Source organism: Anolis sagrei, chromosome 4, assembly GCF_037176765.1.
Source record: "Anolis sagrei isolate rAnoSag1 chromosome 4, rAnoSag1.mat, whole genome shotgun sequence".
Classification (NCBI taxonomy): Eukaryota; Metazoa; Chordata; class Lepidosauria; order Squamata; family Dactyloidae; genus Anolis; species Anolis sagrei.
Window position 1 is genome coordinate 76,413,841 of NC_090024.1, and position 21,894 is coordinate 76,435,734.

Consider the following 21,894-nt stretch of genomic DNA (forward strand, 5'->3'; position numbering starts at 1 on the left):
CTGGTCCAGCAGTGTGCAGGTATATATGTTAATAACACATTTAGACTGAATAAAATACATTTCTTTACACTACCCCTTTTCTTCCCAGGCTTCAGCCTCCGCCACCCAAGATCAATCATACTTAAAAATGATTTCGCATTCTCCCTTACGGCGAATGCATTGCCTTCATCAGTCATATAAGAAATATAACAGACACTCCAAAACTACTACTCATATACATATTTTATATAAATAGGTTAAAGCTTCAGACAAAATACTCTAGTTCTTGTGACTGAGCTTTTTTAAAAAAACGCATTGGAAACAGCAACATCCAGCCCTTGTGATACATACACGTGCACAAATACAAAGTGAAGTAAATAAAATTCGGTTCTATCTGCAGAAAGGGCAGAAGGGGGTGAGAAAGTCCTAAAGATGAAAATCCATGTAAATAAGTACGCAACCCAAGCTAAATAAATCATTAAAAGCAATTCCAGCTATGATACCCTTGCAGGTTTCCATGTCTGATGCTGCTATTTCCAGAATCATCGTAGTTAGAAGAAGTGAAGTCGCAAGCCTGGCTCCAAACATTTTGACTTATAGTTGCTTCTACTGTGTGCTTTAAAGTGCCTTTGTACTGGCTGGGTGTGTTGTGTGTGAAACTGGCTTCTGTGGGTAGCAGCTGTAGAAATAAACCTGCAACAGGATGGCCATATCCACAAAGACCTGAAGAAGTCCGCAGATGGAGAACTGGAAGGGAGCCTGATTGAGGAGGAAGTACACCGTCTTGAAAGTGTCACCACTGGTCCACATCAGCACCATCTTCACACTAAAAGGGGAAAGAAACAAGAACATTTTAAAAGCAGGGTTAGAAATGGAAGAATTTTCAAAAATGCAGTCACATCAAAAACCCGCTGTAGTGACTCTATTAAATATCAATGCTGGTGGTGAGGTTGGGATGGGGAATGAAATGAAGTAATCGTGAACCAAACCTTTCTCATCTGATAAATGCCTGGCACCAAGAACTGGATCTCTTGCATGTGCTTGTACAGAATAGTCAATCATAATGTTACTCAATTCAAGTCAAAGGATATAGATAAAGAACAATGCCATGTGATTTCATGCAATATGTAAAGAAAGAAATATCTTCCAACATCAGATTTTAAAGCCAAGTATGATTTACCAATTTGTTCACATCCATAGAAAATTGTATGCTTCCTCTTGTTTAAAATGTAATGAAACCAGCAAGTCCCATTTCGATATGGTTTCTAACTTCAATACAAGCCAAGATCCAAAACCAACTGTTTGAAATTTGCCTAAGACACTTGTTTTCTTTTGTTTTTCCAATGAAATGAGAAACCTGTCTTCAAAAGTGGTTTAAAGTACGGCTTGTACTAAGACTCTAAGGAGCCTCCATGGTGCAGTGGGTTAAACCGCTGAGTTGCTGAACTTGTTGACCAAAAGGTTGGCGGTTTGAATCCATAGAGCAGGATGAACTCCTATTGTTAGCTCCAGCTTCTGCCAATCTTGCAGTTTGAAACCATGCAAGTGTGAGTAGATAAATAGGTACTGCTTCGGCGGGAAGGTAATGGTGCTGCATGCAGTCATGCCAGCCACATGACCTTGGAGGTGTCTACAGACAACGCCAACTCTTTAGCTTAGAAATGGAGATGAGCACCACCTCCTAGAGTCGGACAGGACTAGATTTAATGTCAAGGGGAAAGCTTTACCTACAGGACTCTGCATGAATTCATAGCTATTGATTGATTGATTGATTGATGTTAGTTTGCCAGTGTGGTGTGGTTTGAGCACTTGATTATGACTTTGGAGATCAGGGCTCAAATCCCCCAAAGCAATGGAAACCTATTGGGTGACTTTGGGCAAGTCACACTCTCCACTCTCCACACTGTCCACAAGAAGGCAATGGCAAGCCCTCTATGAACAAGTCTTGCCAAGAACATGTCATGGTAGAGTCGTCCTACAGTCGGAAAAGACTTGATGGCATACAGCAACAACAAAGTGTCCCAGCTCATCAGGCAGACTGTGTGTAATACAGCAGTATTAGACAGATGCTCTAACTATATAAATAGTTTATTGAAAGAAAGAGAAGCACTTTGATAATCTATTTCAGGATCAGGCAAAGTGTAGCTAATGAGCAGCATGTGTTCTTCAGAGCCATTTTGTGAGCTCCTTGGAGGTTAAAAATGCTCCTGAATGCCCCCAAATGGTAGCTAATTATTTCAGTCTTGAGTGCTTCAACATTTGCAGGTCTCCTGGACCCATCAGTGGGTCAGGAAAAAAGGAACAACATTTACTTGGAAGATTTTTTTTAAAAAAAGAAAATATTTTTCCTCCTTCCTAAAAGCTCTCTGGGGTCAAGGGGCATAACTATACTGTGTTTTAAGGGCAATTTATGCACTAGAAATTCCTCTTTTTTTAAAAAAAGTGAATTTTGTTTACTTTGTTTGAAAAAACACCTCCTCAGGAAGGCACCAAGACATGGTGAGAATGTCCATGTGTCCCTTAGAGCAGTGGTCCTCAACTTGTGGATCCCCAGGTGTTTTGGCCTTCAACTCCCAGAAATCCTAACAGCTGGTAAACTGGCTCGGATTTCTGGGAGTTGTAGGTCAAAACACCTGGGGACCTACAGTTGAGAACCACTGCCTTAGAGGGTGTTTGAGGGCACTGGGAAGGCTTTGGTTTCTTTTTCTCACGGAAGTGTAAACAGCATTGAGGTGGCCCTCTAAGTTTTCCTGAAGGGCTCATGTGGTCCCCTAGCCTTCCATATCTGCCCACCCTCATCAATTTCATCACTTGTGAGCCTAAAATTCAATAATATTCTGCTTTTTAAATCTTAAGTGTGAAAATAAAGGAAGAGGCTCTGAGATAACATTTATAATTTTTTAAGAAATGTTTTTCATTAATGCACTCTTAGTACTGGGAGTTAAAAACACTGCCCATTTAAAGTGCCCCATTTACCATGCATTATAAATGGGCAGTGTTTTTAATGGAATGATAAGCAATGCCCAGTAAAAGCTTTGGAGTTCATTGTTATAATAGCCTAAAATCTATTATGCAACATGTAAGAAATATACGGTAATTGAAAGCAACAAGCACTTCAGATCTTATTTTACAATTAATCAGGTGTAATCATGTGTGTGACAAAATAGGGACATGACCCTCTATTTGTCCAATCAGTGAGAGACAATGGGGAAGCAAGGACAGATGTTAGACGGGGCCAAGTTTACAAATTATGAATGAGAGATGTGCCACACAGTCCCAAAATAACAGAGAAATAAGCCTGACTGCATTTAATGAGACTTAATCCATAGGACACAGTGTATCCAGAATATCACAGTCTAAGCACAATGGGTAAACTGGAGCTTGACGATAGCAAAGATAATTATCACAGTGATGCATTAACGTAATACAAGACTGGATCAAGCCCACAGAATAATCTTCTATTTAAAAATCATAGAGGATTGAAAATTAGCAATCCTAAAAGTAGACAATGCAGTTTTAACATTTTGGTATGCAAGTGACACCACATCCTCAGTGATGGTAACTGAAAATTCAAATGGTTTGGAACTAATGAGCTCAACGCAGGTTGAGTTAGGTGAACATGGGTCTGATTGAAATCGATGGGATAGATTAATCATGACAATTTAAATCCCATGATTTCAACTGTCAGTGCTGGCTACTCACAAGTATTTGCACTTAGTTTATTTTTTCTACACTGAACTAGCAGGGGAGAAAGCCTAGAAAAAGCATGCCAAAGAAAGTCATCATCTGGAAGTGTTCTTAGTTCATACCCAGATGCAGTCCTATGCATCCCTGGGGTGCTGTCACTGTATGAACTATGTAAAAGCATTGGTGGGTGATTTTTCTCACACAGACGCTGTCAGATGGCTCATTTATAAGCTTAACAAGTTCACATATCAAAAGTGGAGAGCATTCTTGGGAATCAGGGACCCTCTGTGTGCTTCAATATTGTCATATGTGTACCAAAATCACAAGAATGGGGAAAAGTGATACAGGTAACACTTGATTGTGTATATGCAACAGCACTTGCATTTTAATGTATTATTTATTTTTGTTTACTATATTTATACCCTGCTCTTCTCACCCTGAAAAGGACTCAGAGCAGATTACAGATTATGGCAAAATTCAATGCCCCTGGTCGTACACCAGAAAAACACCTACACAATGTGGTGTTGTAGTTTAACCCATGATTGTGCTTGCTCCTAATGTCAATGAGGAAGTGGATCATGGGACTCCTGGGCCTGCGAGCCAGCATGAGATTTTAAGTCCTGAAACTGAGCAGTGTTTCTCCAGCAGCTAGTGAAGGCCACATTCCAGAGAGGGGCCCAGATGCTGCTGAGAAGCCTTTCTCTAGGGAAGCAAGGTCAGAGGCTAAAATGAGTTCCATGGATGAAATCCCAGGTGGAGAGGATAATGAGTTTTTAAATAGGAAACTTAGTTTTCGTAAACTCCTTGCAGCTCAGCAGCATCTTCGAAGGTCACAGTGCTTGTTACAGAAAAAGCCGTTATCAGGCAACCAGGGAAAATTGCATGATTTTATGTCTTTATTAGAGAGACCGGGGGATTTTCCAGCCAGTCTGATCAACGTTGGTGTTGAAGCAATAACTCTTGCCAAGTCCTAGTTAAGCCTGCTGAGAGAATTCTAGTTCATGTCTCTGTTCGTCCATGTCTCCTGCTTTAAAGTTTACTGTATGGGTAAAATCTGCTATGCACCTAATTCCAAATAATAGCATTCTACCACACATAAAATTTGGAAATGGATATATGGAAATTTGAAAATAATGTTTACCCTTAGACAACCTGCAGTGCTTTGCATATACACAATAACCCTTCCCTTTCAAACCCATTTTAAAACATGTTGCGTACTCCACCCTAATTATGGTCTTGTGCTTTTGCACATAAATCCCATGTCTGTTTTTTTTAATGTACAAAGCTTGTTAGACATCATTGTATAAATACAGTACCTAAATTCTTACACTATACTGAGGTCATTCCTGTTCATTTAGCAATCCTTTGTATTTCAAGTCCACTTAAAATAGAAAAAAAAAAGATTAAAGCAACCTAGCTGTGACAGCCACAATTTAATAAAGTGCATTTTGGCCAGAGGGTCAAGAAAAAAAGAGGGCTGTTTCCTCTCATTGCAGGAGCTCATCTGGTACAATTAATAACACTGGAAATTTCTGCTTCATGTGTGTCCCCATTTATGATATTATTGTCTCCTCACTGCACAAACTCAGACCTAGTTCAGAATAACAGAACGTTTATATATATATATCAAGAGTACCCTGACTAGCTTCTGCTGCAGGAACAATTCTTTTCAGTCATTTCCGAATTTCATACAGAAGTAGAGTTGTATAAAAATGCTGCCTTCTGTGAAGTCCAGCAGCCGCACAGAATTATTCTTATTTTTTAAGGGAAAGAATAGGGGGAAAACACAGAAAGAAACCCCAGATAGGCAGGAAGCTAGAAGTAGCACACAATCTGCCTAGAAGCAAGAAAGAAGCCAAGTGCATGGACAGATAAGAAGGATTTCATTATACAAAGGTTATTTTTCCCATTCTGAGCAGCTGTTCTACAGAACCGTTTTCCTCTCCATTACTGGAAGAGGGAAGAGGTGCAACACAGAAATTATTTTATACAGAAGGCATTTTGACAAACTGAATATAAGCTAAAGACACTCTGTAATCCAAACCAAAGACCGCAGATAATTTTAAAAGAATCTAACTGTAAATCACTAAAGTTTACCAAGAATACTAATGGGATTGAAGTAGCAGTCTCCAAAAGAACAAGTTGATGCCTTCTCCTCCATACCAACTTTGAAGTGTGCAATGAAACACTACAGGGACCTGAAAAGAGGGGAGGTTGGGGCATTTATATGATGGTGCAGATGATCACTGAAGGAACTACAGTCAAAGGTAAGCAACCTATTCTTCTGTGCAACCTCTATGCCTCATACAAATAGGTGATTGCAAAGTTTACCATCAAATGATGGGTTCGGGGCACTGAAGAATAGAAGACAGAACAGTACAAACAAGGCATCTGCACGAACCCTGCAATCCAGTCTATAATGTTGGAAGGAAGACTGTGAGCATATTCTAGATCTGCATAGGTCTGGTAACAGAATGTCACAAAGCAAAAGAGACAAAGATGCCACTAGCTTGATGGAGTGAACTCTCAACTCATTTGATACAGGTTGTTTCACTAGTTCATATGAGTGTCTGATAGCTTTGTCCATCCTTTTGGCAAATTTCTAAGAAGAGATTGGATGCGACTGTTTTGACAAAAAAGAACATAAAAAGTGATACCCAGAGACATCAAAGTCGCGTAGAAACACTTCCAGCTCAGATGTAGGATATGGGTTGAAAGTGGGAAGTTTGATATCCACATGAAAGTGAAACGGCAAACCTTTCAGAAGGAAGGATGTGTCTGGAGGCAAAATCACCTTGTTCCTAGGAACTGTTGATACAGAAAGACCCATCATAGACAACTTCTTAGGACCAAATTTCTCAGGAATTGCTGTGCTCTCTTTGCCTTTGGGAATCAAACAGGCATCCCCATCTGACAAAACAGCAGCACCGAGTGTGGTAGCTGAAACCACCAAGGAAGGAGAAGCCATGAGACCAATAGAATGGCTGGGATCAAAAATGCAGAACTGAATGAAAGAGATGCCCTCAGTACCAACACTGTCTTCTTCTTGTTTGAGAGCAAAGCCAAAGCAATGTCCAAAGAAATCAAAGTGTCTGAATCGACCTTCTTGAAGTGATTTCTTTCAACAGACTTTCTGCGGAGATGTTATATTTTCAAAGGCTTGAGAAGTAAATCCTCTACAAATGCTATTCCACTTCAATATGTCCCTCTCCCAAACAAAATGAAGGGACTTTTTGTCAGTCTTTCTTTTACAAAAACAACATTTAAAAAGTGGAGCCACAGAAAAGGCAAATGATGAAGAGAAAGGGGGAAGTAAAGGGAAATATTTTAAAAACAACAACAAAAGAGTGATAAAAATGAAGAAAAACAAGATAAGCACAATAGAGAGCAAAAAGATAGAAAATTACTCAACCGAAAACAGAAGTAATTGAAAAATATTATTCTGTTGGTGGACAGAGAGAAACTAAGAGGACAATATCTTGACATGTTGGCACATGTTCTAATTTGCTCACCCCTGCATCAAAGTATAGAGATAGGCATCTCGGGGCTTTACCACACAAAGACATAAAAACATCCAAATTAACTGGGAAGAAGAAATGTCTAGAATAATTAGCTTTCATGGACACAGTTTATTTCTTCAGATGCATGGAGTAAAGCTTCAGTAAACAAATATATACAGTGTTAGCTCGCTACTTCGCGGTTTGCTTTTTGAGGACTCACTGTTTTGCGGTTTTTAAAAAAATATGAATTTAAAATATACAGTTCAAGTAGCGAGGGAACACTGGGCAGAAAGGCCCCTCTCCAATGCGCTCTGGTTGCAGATCTGGGAGACCTCGCAAGGCTGGGCCAGAGGTGGTGGCGGCGGTGGTGGCGTATGCTCAGCCTCCTCGCCCTCTTTACCTTCCTCCTCCTCAGTGCCTCCCTTCCCGCCAACAGGCCTGGCTTGTTATTGCTTCTGCCAATTGGGCCCTGAAACGCCTCTACCACTCCTCACTCAGAGCCGAGGCAGGCACCGCGGCTGCTGTTGCTCCACAAGCGGATAGTCCCAGCGGAATTTGGAGCAGATAGTCCCGGCGGAGGAGGCTCCTCGTCAGCGCCTGGGCTACTGCTGCCTCCGCCGCCCGCCAAAGGGAGCCGGAGGGAAAAAGAGCCGCCCAAGGAAGGTGGGATGCGACCTTTGGGAGCCGCTTCTCTGCAGCATTACTACCACCACTACCACCACTATCATCAGTATCACCCAGGCTGCAGGAAATGTGAGAACAAGGTCAGCACCTTGAGGAAAGAGGTGAAGGGATTGTGTGAGTGAGAGAGAGGGTGGAGGGGGCAGTACATATATAGCATCCCTACTTTGCGGATTTTCACTTATCGTGGATGGTCCTGGAATGTAACACCTGCGATAACTGAGGGAACACTGTATATACATACAGGGGAAGCTGTACAAGAAATCCATTAAAGCGTCTTAATTTTGTAATTATACAGTAATATATTTGTATGACAATCTAATTCTAACATTGGCAACAATTCAAGCCACTTTGGAAGTGCCCCCCCCCCCCCAAGGCACACTCAGTTTTGGTGCTGCAATATTGATCACAAAGAGAAAAAGATGCCATATTTTCCTCTGGCCTCACAGAACAGGAAGGAGATGCTCTTCTCTATACAATGGCAGAGAGCCATGGTGTACAGATTGCTTTGACACCTTCCTAAACCATTGTCTGCCAAACTGCAGCAGCCATGGTGTGACAAAAGGGCAGCCTTCCCCAAATTGCAGAGGTGGCAATATGGTCCCCAACGTATTCTGGAAGGGTAATGGAGTTAATGTGGCCACTAAATCCCTGGAAGTCCCTTACTCCAAGCCATTCTGGATGATGACTGCAGAATTTAGTTTTTCTGATTTCAAAATAAATGAATAAATGGATCATTTTCCTGCAGATTTTCATACAAGGCCTTGTATTTAAGTGGCCATGAGTTATGAAAGGAAGCATCAATTGGAGAAGCATTTAAATCTTCATGGTTGTCAAAAAACAACAACCCACAAACACACATCAAAGCAGCGCTGAGTGAGGATCAGGTGTGTACTGAACCATGACACAACATGGCTAGTTAACTAGCAAGAGGTGCAAGAGTGGCATCAGGTTTTGCAAAAACACATATGCCAGAGGGAACAAAGAAAGCACGAGCTGCTTTAAAAGAGATGTTATTGCCAGAGGCTCAAGCAACAAAAATAGCGCTTCCCAGAGATGTAATTCACTACCATGGTATCCAGTGACAACACGCCTCTCTAATACAAGTGCCTTTCTTATGGCTGAGCTTTATAAATTTGCTAGTTTATGGATGCAAATGCAGTAATCCAGTTATGCAATATAGAAAGCGCAATTTATAACAATCAAGGGAATTTCCAGCAATTATATCTGAATTGAAAATATGACAGGGCGAATATTTATGATGTGATTGTCATCATGTCTCAATGGGAGACCTTTAGTCAAGCATTTGTCATCATGTCTCCAAGGAACACATGGGAGACCCTTAGTCAAGCATTTTTAAAAGACATTTAAAAGGATTCAAGAGGCCAGACTGCACCATATGAAAGCCCCAAGGAAAGAGGGATTTCCTTTTTAGAATTCTTTTTCTGGAGGGAGAATTTCTAAACCGCTTTTTCAATGATACACAACCAACATATATCTTCCCATTTTTACAAAATAAGAAGTGGACTTGCACCTTTGCTTTGGGAGATGACACGACCTACAGAGGTGAAAAGTGAGTCTGTGAACCTGTAGAGTTTGACCATCTCTGACATGAAGAATAAAATACATTTTTCATCAGCTATCTAGAAAAGCTATCACTTATCACAGATTGGCCACAACATTTCTTCGAATAAAAACCATAGATGTTGTGAGAACGCTGATGCAATGTCCACACCATCTCTGGAACTGGGAGTTTTGCCATTTTATAGCAGATTGCCAAGAGCTGGAAAAACCCAAACTTGGTGCAGGCACAGAACAGTAATTGGTTTGGAAACCTGTCAAATTCATTCCAGAACACTTTCCAGTCCTAAATGCAGGTGCGATCCTTCAGCACATGGCCGTAGGAAACTATATTTGTTCCCCTCCTCTACAGTAGCAGTCATAAGGAGGACACGGATGGAAAAATGGTCTATTCTGTTGCAATAACCACGTACTTCATCTATCTTACAAGCTAAGAGTAGCTCTTGAGCCTAAATGGGTTATCCACTATTCAAGGTATGGAAGTGATTTTTCAGCTTCACATAAAGTTAGGATAGCTAAACTTCGCATACACAATCCACCAAGGACAGTTATTTATGGCATTTAGGAGACTTTGATGAATAGCTGACAAGTCTGCATGCCTTACAAACTGAACGGCACAGAGGAATTCAGCAAATGGGGAGTTTCTTGTCTCAGTGACACAATAGCAAGAACAATTGCATCTGCAAACATCTTCCTACCTTAAGTGGACAAAGGAATCTTCTCGAAAATTATGTTAGCCTTATAAAAAGATCTTGCCTTTGCTGCATACATATGGCTAAAATATAACAGTACATTATTTCTGAAAGCAAATTACAGAGAGAACGACTTCAAATCCTTGAGAATCTCCTAACTTTCCTTCCTCTCACATATACACATATCAGTTGATAAATCTTTCACCTCAGGTGGATCATTACAAAAGTCTCTGCAACATCTAACTGTTCAAAATTGTATTAGTCTCAAACCTAAACATTTTACTTAGTTACAAGACTCCCAGTGGAAATATCCCCATTATTACTGTCATTTATCTGCAATCTGAGTGCTTATGATAGCTTTCCTTTGCCCTGAACTTTCATTTCTTTGACGTTTCACATCATCTTTATTTGAATTTGCTACATTCTGTTAGAGATATGCTGTTATATTCAGAAACATTTGAAAAACAATATCTTCAACTTCTACAGTGGTGTCTCTGCACAGAAGTGTACATAATATTTTAAGGAACAGATGTGGTTTCCTGATGTAATTACATCCTTACTATAATAGACACAAGTGTTCATTTTACACACTCTACAATTAAAATCTCCAAACTTTCAGCAGGATATTTGCCAGTAGATGAGTAATATTATGAGTTTGCATCAAGAATGTGCTCTAAGAATAGTCGGGTGAATTCTTACGCAAAAAAGGGGAGGAAGAATAGAGAAAAGAGAAGATGTAATTTCTGTAGTGGTATAAGTCATGGAAACATCTCGAGTACCACTGTCTGAAATGGATTGATGAATATCAAAGCTCTTGTCTTGAAGAATCAGAAACCACTAGGAACCGCACTTAAGGAATACTCAGAACGAAGATTCATTTAGCTTAGCAAAGGCAAGTATCCATTAATGCTTATCTAAAAACATGACTTAATAAAAGCATTTATTAGACACAAGAGGACATTTCATTGGAAATCCACCTGGAAATATGTACATCTGCCTAGCAGAATCTCTTTCCTTGGTTAAAAACTGGGATTTCAGTCTGATTGAGTAACCTCATTTATAGTATGTGGTCACATGCCAAACCCCTATGAGGTACATCTACACATACAGCATCACAAGAGCAGGGTCATCTTAGCATTGAAATTACTTTTTTTAATTGTGTCAGAAGTGACTTGAGAATATACTGCAAGACGCTTCTGGTGTGAGAGAATTGGCTATCTGCAAGGATATTGCCCAGGAGATGCCCAGATGTGTTACCATCCTGTGGGAGGCTTCTCTCATGTCCCCGCATGGGAAGCTGGGGCTGACAGAAGGAAGCTCACCCCATCTCACAGACTTGAACCACCGACCTTCAGGTCTTCAGTTCAGCAGTTCAGCTGGCACAAATGTTTAAGTCATTGCGTCACCATGGCAATTATGAAAATTTATTTATTTATTTATTTGCACTATTTCTATCCCGCCCATATCAGCCCGAAGGCGACTCAGGGCAGCACAAATTTAGGAATCCATCCATAACTTAGGGTGCATCTACACTGTAGAATTAATACAGTTTGACCACACTTTAAATGCCATAGCTCAAAGCTATGGAATAACAGTAGTTTAGTGAGGCGCCAGCATTCTTTGGCAAAGAAGGCTACAGACCTTGTAAGACTACAATCTCTAGAATTCCATAGCACTGAGCTATGGCAGTTAAAATGGGGCCAAACTGCATTAAATCTGTTGTGTAGATGCACCCTTATGCATGTGCAGTTGTGCTTGCAAAAATAATTTCCCTACTCTTAACATTTAGCAGCTCTCCAGTCCCTTGGAAACTGTGCACAAAGAACTGAAGGACTTTGCTGAGTGTGATGGGATGTGGAGCAGAATTCTTCCATCATCACATGACAAATCCTGGATTCAACCCCTTAGATATATACAAGGACTTTAGACAAAGCAGATTTCCTGTACTGAAATATTTTGAGCAACCCTTTGTAAGACCTCTGAGTGCACCGAGGTTTTTGCATCAAAGGCCACACAGACACAAATGCAAGCTAACTTGTACATATAAAATCTAAAAGACATGAAATTAGTTCTACAACTGAGGGCTCTTCCAGATTGGCAACTCATGTTCGTTTGTGTCACACCATTTAACATCACCGTTCTTGCTTGCTCTGTGTCACTCCTAGGCACTTCCCTGCCCGAATGCTTCAGCTGCATTTAGGGGCATTCAAGGCACATTCAAGTTCATTGTAGGTGTGACAGACTGTGGCAGGGTTGAGTGGGTGTACCTAATACCCTCCATTCCCTTCTCATTTTGTCTGTGGGGACACCTCCTTGTCCACAATGCTCCTCCTTTAAAGTAAACCACTATAGCAGTGGTGCTCAACCTGTGGGTCCCCAGACATTTTGGCCTTCAACTCCCAGAAATCCTAACCACTGCTAAACTGGCTAGGATTTTTGGGAGTTGTAGGCCAAAACACCTGGGGACCCACAGGTTGAGAACCACTGCACTACAGTGTTTCAGTGCATTATCAATTTTACATATTAGAACAGTGGTTCTCAACTTTCCTAATGCTGTGACCCCTTAATACACTTCATGTTTTCATTGAATACTGATGGGGTTGGGAAGGGATTGATTTTGTCATGTGGAAGTTGTAGTTGCTGGGATTTATAGTTAATCTACACTCAAAGAGCATTTTGAACTCCACCAACGAATGAATTGAACCAAACTTGGCACACAGAACTCCCATGTCCAACAGAAAGTGCTGGAACTTTCTGTTGGTGGGCATTGACCTTGAGTTTTGAAGTTGTAGTTCACCTACATCCAGAGAGGATTGGACTCAAACAATGATGGATCTGGACCAAACTTGGGACAGATACTCAATATGCCCAATTGTGAACACTGGTGGAGTTTGGGGAAAATAAGACCTTGACATTTGAGAGTTGTCATTGCTGGGATTTATAGTTCACCTACAATCAAAGAGCATTCTGAACCCCACCAACAATAGAATTGGACCAAACTTCCCACATAACCCCCATGACTAACAGAAAACATTACGTTTTCTGATGGTCTTTGGCAACCTCTCTGACACCCCCTTGCCCAGGGGTCCCAACCTCCAGGTTGAAAAACGCTGTGTTAGAAACATGCCTAGGATATCCGTTTTTAAAATGTGCCTTTCAATTTGGAAAAGGACAGGAAACAGCCTAACAAACCATGCAATTTATCATTAGAGTCAGGAGAAAAGACTTTAAGCAGAGCCTCAAATACTCCCATGTCCTGCCACATTTTTCCCATCTAGGATCTGTGAAAAAGACCAGTAATATCACCTTTTCACTCAATATCTCAAGAGCATTAGTACTGGTTTTAAAAATCACTTCTACTCTTTGCTTCATGGTCGTAGCAGAGATAAATCTTGCACCATGTAAATGCTACTTTTTATTCAGGATAGCTTGTTGTAAGATTTCTCATCAAATACAATTTGGCCCATATAGTCACACACAACTACCTCTATGGGACAATTCTACAGAACAACATTTATATCATGACATACTTCACGACTTTATCTGATGAAGTTGATTCTAGTGATGGAGACAAATAAGGTAGTAAGTGTGTTTGCTTTGAAAATGTCACAAGGATCCTATTTACTACGATGATATGATTTCACTATAGCAAGTAAATGACATTACCATCATACAAGGCAGGATTGAATCCAGGATAGAAGCTAGTGCGAGGAAAATGTTAGAGATGTAATTGTAAACACGATTCCTGATTAGTAGTAATGCAATTAGCTCCAGTATTTTTATTAATAGGATTCATTTCAAAAGTGCTAAGAGTTGATGAGTATTTTAAAGTCTGATCTATTAAGTTTGTGCCTAAAAATACAGAATTCCTGGAGAAGAATCAGTGCCTTTTAAAAGGCGGATGGTATAAAACTTTGGTCAGCCATTAGGAGTTCTAAATTTGAAACTCATTCCAGCATGCCTGCATGCACAACCTCTGGAAGGAATGTCTTATGTCACTTTACAGCAATCTCTCTGGCATTACAGCAGCACTGAGAACCTCAAGAGGAAGCAATATGTCTAGCCCTCATCTATCACAAAACCCAGTTAACTGGAATTGGGAAGGAAGAGCTTCAGCGGCTATTTTTGGAACTTTGGCATGAAGCAGAAACTATATCCCCGAGTGACTGAATAACATAATATGAGAGGTTTGTTACAGCCAGCTTTGGAGCTGGATGGAAGTGTATGTATAACCCTCCAATAACAACATATGGTGGAAATTTCACAGAGGAAGATAATCCTGAGCAAACTCTGTGTTGTATTCCTGAAGCAAACACATCATCTTCTTGGAATGTGTCCATCAGTGAGGGGCTTATTTTTGAATAGAATTAAGGTCAAATCAAAAGGTGTGTACAGGCTGCCAAGACCCTGACCTACATGGCCATTCCTCTGGGCAGTTTAAAAAAAGTATCAAACTATTTAAAAATTCTTGCAACGTCAGGGCAATCTCTTGTTTCAGGGTTTTTTCCCCAATGCTACACAACAGAAACGAGTGTCATTTTACTCAACCAGCTAACCATAGTAGGGTATCCAACAGCAACCTTATTCAAAGGTGCACACTTTCAGGCACTAGCAAGTTTGGTAGCACACTTTTACTTTTTGACTGTCTACACTTCAGGCTCATAACTTCTGTCACTTTCAACTTATGGTGACTTTATGAATCTGAGACATCCAAGTCACCAAGTCTCATCAAGTCTTCCAGAATCAAAGCCATAGCTTCCTTGATTGAGTCTATCAATGTGGAATGTGGTCTTCCTCTTTTCCTAAGGCCTTCAACCTTATCAGACATTATGCTCTTCTTTAGTGAACCATGTTTTCTCAGAATACACCTAAAATACAATTTGTTGTTGTTGTTTATTCATTCAGTTGCTTCCAACTCTTCATGACGTCATGGACCAACCCATGTCAGAGCTCCCTGTCAACCCTTCACCACTCACAGTTCCTTCAAGGTCAAGCCAGTCACTTCAAGGATACCATTCATCCATCTTGCCCTTGATCATCCCCTCTTCCTTTTTTCTTTTCATTTTCCCCAGCACCATTATCTTCTCCAAGCTTTCCTGTCTTCTCATTATGTGGCCAAAGTACTTCATCTTTGCATCTAATATCCTTCCCTCCAGTGAGCAGTCAGGCATTGTTTCCTGGAGTATGGACTGGTTGGATCTTCTTGTGATCCAAGGCACTCTCAGAATATTCCTCCAACACCACAGTTCAAAAGTGTCTATCTTCCTTCACTCAGTCCTCCTCATGGAAATACAATATAATATAATATTCCAAAATACAATAGTTTCAAGTTAGTCATCTTGACTTTTTGGAAAAGTTCAGGCTTGATTTGTTTAGAACCCATTTATTTGTCAATTGTATCTGTAGAACTCTTCTCCAACACCACATTTCAAATGAGCTGATTTTCTTTCTTGGCCATTTCTTCACTGTCCAGCTTTCACAACCATACTTATAAATGTGAAAGAGGATGGCACAAACAATTCTAACTTTAAATGATATATCTTTACAGTTAAGGATCTTCATTAGTTTCTTCACAGTTGCCCTTCCAAGTTCTAGTCTTCTTCTGATTTCCTAACTGCAGTCTCCACTCTGATTAATGACCAAGTCAAGGTAATGAAAATCTTGAATTGTTTCAATGTCTTCATCATCTACTTTGAAGTTATGTGAGCCATTAGTGGTCACTATATTTGCTTTCTTAATGTTTCTTAATGGGTGTTCCTGCATGGTTAAAGGTTGGACTGGATGGCCCTTGTGGTCTCTTCCAACTCAACTCTCTTCTGACCTGCCTTTGCTCTTTATTCTTTGACTTTTCAATAAATAGTTATTCCAAATCGTGGTTATTTTTCACTAATTGCATGATTCATCTACATATCTTTAATTGTTGATGTTCCTTCCTCCAATTTTCATACCTCCGTCCTCCGAGGCTAATCTTGTCTTAAATATAATCAGCATACAAGTCGAACAGTAATAAAATGCATTCTGACCCCTCTCTAATTGGAAACATTCCGTTTCTCCGTATTCTGTCCTATCACTAGCCTCTTGTCCTGAGTATAGTCAAATGTTGTGGCACATTCAAATATTCCATATTTAATTTGCCTTGACAATATGGACCAGGGAATCTACCTTGGCAGCCATCTCTCCACAAAAGTCATCATTGACACTGAAATACAGCACCGCTTGAGCTCTGCGAGTGCAGCATTCTTCCAAATGAAGCAGAGAGTGTTTGAGGACCGGGACATCCGTAGGGATACCAAGATGCTTGTTTATAAAGTCATTGTCCTCCCAAACCTGCTATACGCCTGCAAAATGTGGATTGTCTACAGACGTCATGTGCAAATCTCTTAAGAAGACAGGTGGATAAATGTCAGCGTGCTGGAAGAAGCAAAGACCACGAGAACTGAAGCAATGCTCCTCCGCCATCAACTCGGCTGGACTGGGCACGTCGTCCGAATGCCCAATCACTGTCTCCCAAAGCAGTTATTCTACTCCGAACTCAAGAGCGGAAAAAGGAATACTGGAGGACAGGAAAAGGGATTTAAAGATGGGCTTAAAGCCAACCTCAAAAACTGTGGCATAGACACCGAGAACTGGGAAGCCCTGGCCCTTGAGCACTCTAACTGGAGGTCAGCTATAACTGGCAGTGCTGCTGAATTCGAAGAGGCACGAACTGAGTGCGAAAGGGAGAAACATGCCAAGAGAAAGGCACATCAAGCCAGCCCTGACCAGGACCGCCTTCCGTCTGGAAACCAATGTCCTCACTGGGGGAGAAGCATGTGGATCAAGAATAGTACTCCCCAGCCACCTACGGGCCCACCGCCAAGACACTACATCTGGAAGACTATCATCTTCGATCTATGAGGGATCGCCCTAAGTGAAGTGAAGTACACCTATACAGTCTGCACAGATATTTTGATAACAGCAGCACTTCCCTGCCCAGAGTCACTGCCATGGACATTTGAACAATGCATAGATGCCTCACATGACTGCAGTGGTTCATGTGCATAATAGCAATGCAAAGTAAAATGGATTTAAGCATAAAAACACATAGCTTTAATCTCTTGTCCACAGAAGACCTGTGTATTATTTTTATTCACAGGAACACTTAGGAAACTAACAGCACAATAAGATTCTCATTATTTCTATTCTGGAATTCTACAAACAATTTAATGAAAGGTTATTATTGCTTGGGGGAATAATTCTTGCCGAAGAAAGGTCACAATAGAAATCCCAATTATTAATAAAAAATATTTAATCCTTCTGCAATCCCCTCTAGAAAATATGAATTTATAATACTAATAAAATATTTAAACTCTTCATTCAATTTAGCTGAGATCTTGTCAATGATTCATATCTTTGTCTTATTATACCACCTCAATGATCTGTCTGTGCTATTTAAATATTAGACAGTTTTCAATTACAGAGGCTACTATGGAGGTTTTCTCCCTTCTCTCATAAATATAAATATATATATATTAAAGATCTCCCAGTGCAACTTCAATATTCCCCATAGCCTAAATCAATGGTCTTAAAATACAATAGTTTCACATCGAAGCAGAGAAAATATTCTAAGTTAATTTCCATGCCTTAATCACACCCTTCAGCAAGAGCAAGCTTTTGGTACATTAAGCACCAGGGGCCGATAAAACTCAACAAATACATTTTTCCTTCATTGTTTCTCTCTTGTTCTATCTCCATCATCACACACTAGGGTACTTCCCAGAAAGCACTGCTTTCAAAGAGCTATTTGTGGCTCCAAACCCTGTATAATATCGCTAAGCTAAAGTTTATGCAGTTGCTTGTTTAGAGAATGTAACACTCAAGCATGCTCAAAAGACCAATATTACTAATGGATAGAGGAACAACAGTGACATTTTCAGGTTGCCATTCTCCATGGGGTAAAAGAGTTCCAAGAAGCAGTCGCTGATATTGATGCTACTTGGCCAAGGGACTGACAAGTAAAAGCACAGCCTCCATTCTTCATATGGGCAGCAGAAGCTCTAACTCATTGGTTTTGATATTGGAGCTTTTAATATAGAAGCCTGTCTTCTGGAGCTCTGAACACAACTGCTCTCAAAAGCACCTGGGGAATCTCCGGGATGTCTCCAGCGGCCAGCACCATAACTCCATCTCTCCACTTTTAAACTAATGCAGTCAATTATTCAAAACTTCTTCCAGATTTCAAGCCCCTTCATTTGTCTCTTCCTTCCCTACCTTCTCAACTCCAAACCTCATCTGGATTTTATACCCCCAACATTATTATTTTGTGGTGAGAAAGTGGGGAAAGGAGAGATGAAGGAAGGACTTTAAAATCCAGGTAAGACATTGTGGTGGGAAGCTGAGGAAGGGTATTGGGGTCTGGGTGTGTTGGCAGCATATTCCACTGTCAAATTTCTTTAACCATCAGGAAGTTCATCCTAATGTTTAGGTGGAATCTCCTTTCCTGCTGTTTGATTCCATTGCTCAGTGAGTTAAACTCCAGAGCAGCAGAAAACAAGCTTCACCACTCATCAATATGACATTTTCTCAAATATTTAAACATAGCTATCATGTCCCCTCTCAACCTTCTCTTTTTCAAGCTAAATAAAATCAGGTTCCTAAACTGCTCCTCATAGAACTTGGCTTCTAGATCTTTGGCTATCTGGATGGCCCTCTTCTGCATACATTCCAGCTTGTCAATATACTTTTGAATTGTGTTGACCAGAACTGGACATAGTATTCCTATTTACAGAATCACTTGTCCATCTTACCCAGTATGATTTCTGTTCTGACTGGCTGCAGATTTCCAGGACCTCAAAGAAAGGTTTTTCTCATCACCTGCAACCCTGGTGTTCCTTTGAACTGAAAATGCAGTCAATAAGTCACATTGCCTGTTGACTTATGGCATGCCCATAAATTTTATAGGGTGTTCTTAGGAAAGGAATATTTTGAGTTGGCTTTGCCAGTTACTTCTTTTGAAATATAGCCTACACTACCTGGGATTCCTTGGTATCTCCAATCTAACTGCTAGCCAGGTCTGATCCTGCTTAGTTTTCCAATGCTGAAGGACCTGGTGCCTTTAAGCTATTCAGGAACCCTTGTTCCTGGGGTCTGGGGTCTGGGGTCCTCTGGATGCAAAGCTACAACTGAGCCATTGTTGTCCTTTCTCTTGCTGACAAGTAGTATCCATCTTTTCCCCCAAACAGTGATTAGGGAGTAAAGGGGATCCTTTTGAACGCTGGTTGCATTCATGCCTCTTTTGAATATAGAACTGCACAACTGCCCCTGTTAGGAAACTATCATAATTGCAAAAATATTCACTTTCAATTTTTGGTCCATTTTCAGGCTGATGTAATGAAAGAGAATAAAAAATAACGAAGAATAAAGGGAGCCAACTCCAGCAACCAGATTTCCCTGCACTTCCTGCCAAGAAGTATTAAAACCTCTCTTAGCCATGACTCATTTGCTTCTGCCAGTGTACTCATTCATAACCACAGCCCATTCATCAACACCAGTATGGCATTTAGTGATTAAAATGGCCTTGGTTTTTTTTTTTTTTTGGTTTTTTTTTGCAATTCATCTTTAAAAAACACAGGCCTGAAGTGATTAAAAAGAAAATAAGTCTCTTTTGCATTAACCTTTGTAGAGCCCAATCTGTGTTTCTATGTGTGTCCTCTTCCCTGCCCCAACAGGGAGGCATTTCCAGGACCAATTTCCATACTGAACAATGTGAATCAGAAGTAACCGCAAGAGTTCCAGAAAAGAATGATATAAGTGATCTGGATATAGATGCACCAAGAGAGATTAAACCCCAATAGCTTTGGAAATTATACTGAAATTGCAGCACATCCATAAAGTAAATCTTACCTCAAGCAGTTTCTAAATGCAGTTGTGTTCTCGCACTTAGCAACTGAGCATTGCTAATGGAGTTTCTCTCCTTACATATGTCCAGTAAACCACGGAGGATTTTTGAAACTAAACTAGTTGCATACAGAGTGTCAAAGATCTAGTTTTCTTTCCTCAGGTTCAGCACTAAGCAGCCAGGGCTCCATCAACAACAAATCAATGTATTAAATGTTGTCAGACACAGCCTCTAATATTTATATATATAGTATTACAAGCTCAATCAACAATTAGCCATAACATAATGGTTTAAAATGGCTAAATTTTGATACTCATTTGGGAAAGGGCTTTGGAAATATCATAACACATATGAAGCCATGATCTCATTCTAAACACTTCTCTGTCCACTTTAGAAAAGTCAACCAACTACAAAAGGGAAAGGACTCAATCACAAATTAAAAACACACCAATAATTTCTGAGCTCTATGGGGCTCATTCAAGGAAATGTGTCCCTTCAAATAACTGGTCTCAAAGATTTATCGGTCAAAATCAGACTTTTAAAATTGTGCCTGAAAGAGATTTAATCCATGGAGCTGCTGCAACAAAGGAGTTGTGTGCTCCCTGTATCCAGCCCCAATTAACAACTTGGTCACAGCTCTTTGGGCCAAGTGAAGTACATGAGCATTTTTCAAAAGCAGCCCCTCACATAGAACACATTATAATGACCCAAATGGGATGTGAACAGGCCATGTACCACTATAGTGAGTACTAATATCTCCAGGAATGGGCATATTTCGTACACTAGCTTTCACTGTGCAAAAGCTGAAACCTGAGCCTCCAGGTCAAGAGGTAAATCCAAAAATCCCCCCTCCCCGAACTACAAACCTGTGCTTTTAGATCAGTGTTTCTCAACCCTCCTAATGATGCAACCCCTCTATACAGTTCCTCATAATGTGGTGGCCCCCCAACAATAACATTATTTTGTTGCTACTTCATAACTGTAGTTTTGCTACTGTAAATATCTGATATGCAGGACGTATTTTCATTCACTGGATCAACAGAAAATACTGGAAGGGTTTGGTGGGCACTGACCTTGAGTTTTGGAGTTGTAGATCACCTACATCCAGAGAGCACTGAGAACTCAATAATGGATCTGAACCAAACTTGGCACAAATACTCAATATGCCCAAATGTGAACATTGGTAGAGTTTGGGGAAAATAAATCCTTGACATTTAACGTGGAGGCAGCGACAGATTTTGTATTTCTAGGTGCAAAGACTAATGAAGACACAGATTGCAGCCAGGAAATCAGAAGACGTTTACTTCTTGGGAGGAGAGCAATGACCAATCTTGATAAGATAGTAAAGAGTAGAGACATCATTCCGGCAACTAAAATCCGCATAGTTAAATCAATGGTATTCCCCGTAGTAACCTACGGATGTGAGAGCTGGACCTTAGGGAAGGCTGAGCGAAGGAAGATAGATGCTTTTGAACTGTGGTGTTGGAGGAAAGTTCTGAGAGTGCCTTGGATCGTGAGAAGATCCAACCAGTCCATACTTCAGGAAATAAAGCCCAACTGCTCATTGGAGGGAAGGATATTAGAGGCAAAGATGCAGTACTTTGGCCACATCATGAGAATAAAGGAACGCTTAGAGAAGACAATGGTGCTGGGGAAAATGGAAGGAAAAAGGAAGCAGGGCAAGATGGATGGATGTTATCCTTAAAGTGACTGGCTTGACCTTGAAGGAGCTAGGGGTGATGATGGCCAACAGGGAGCTCTGGTGCCTGGTCCATGAGGTCACAAAGAGTCGGAAGCGACTAAACAAATAAACAACAACAACATACCTTGATATTTAGTTGCTGGGATTTATAGTTCATCTACAATCAAAGAGCATTCTGACCCCACCAATGATAGA

General features: G+C 40.5%; 1 protein-coding gene across 2 annotated transcripts in view; it reads right to left on the reverse strand.

Moving 5' to 3' along the window:
• Positions 1–204: 204 nt before the first annotated feature.
• SLC66A2 (solute carrier family 66 member 2) overlaps positions 205–21,894 on the reverse strand; it is a 76,588-nt gene continuing 54,898 nt past the window's right edge. For both annotated transcript variants that reach the window (XM_060774938.2, XM_060774937.2), the window contains one exon: positions 205–805. In XM_060774938.2, coding sequence (XP_060630921.1) covers positions 598–805 — 208 coding nt within the window. In that variant the 3' untranslated portion in view covers positions 205–597. The remainder of the gene's footprint in view (positions 806–21,894) is intronic.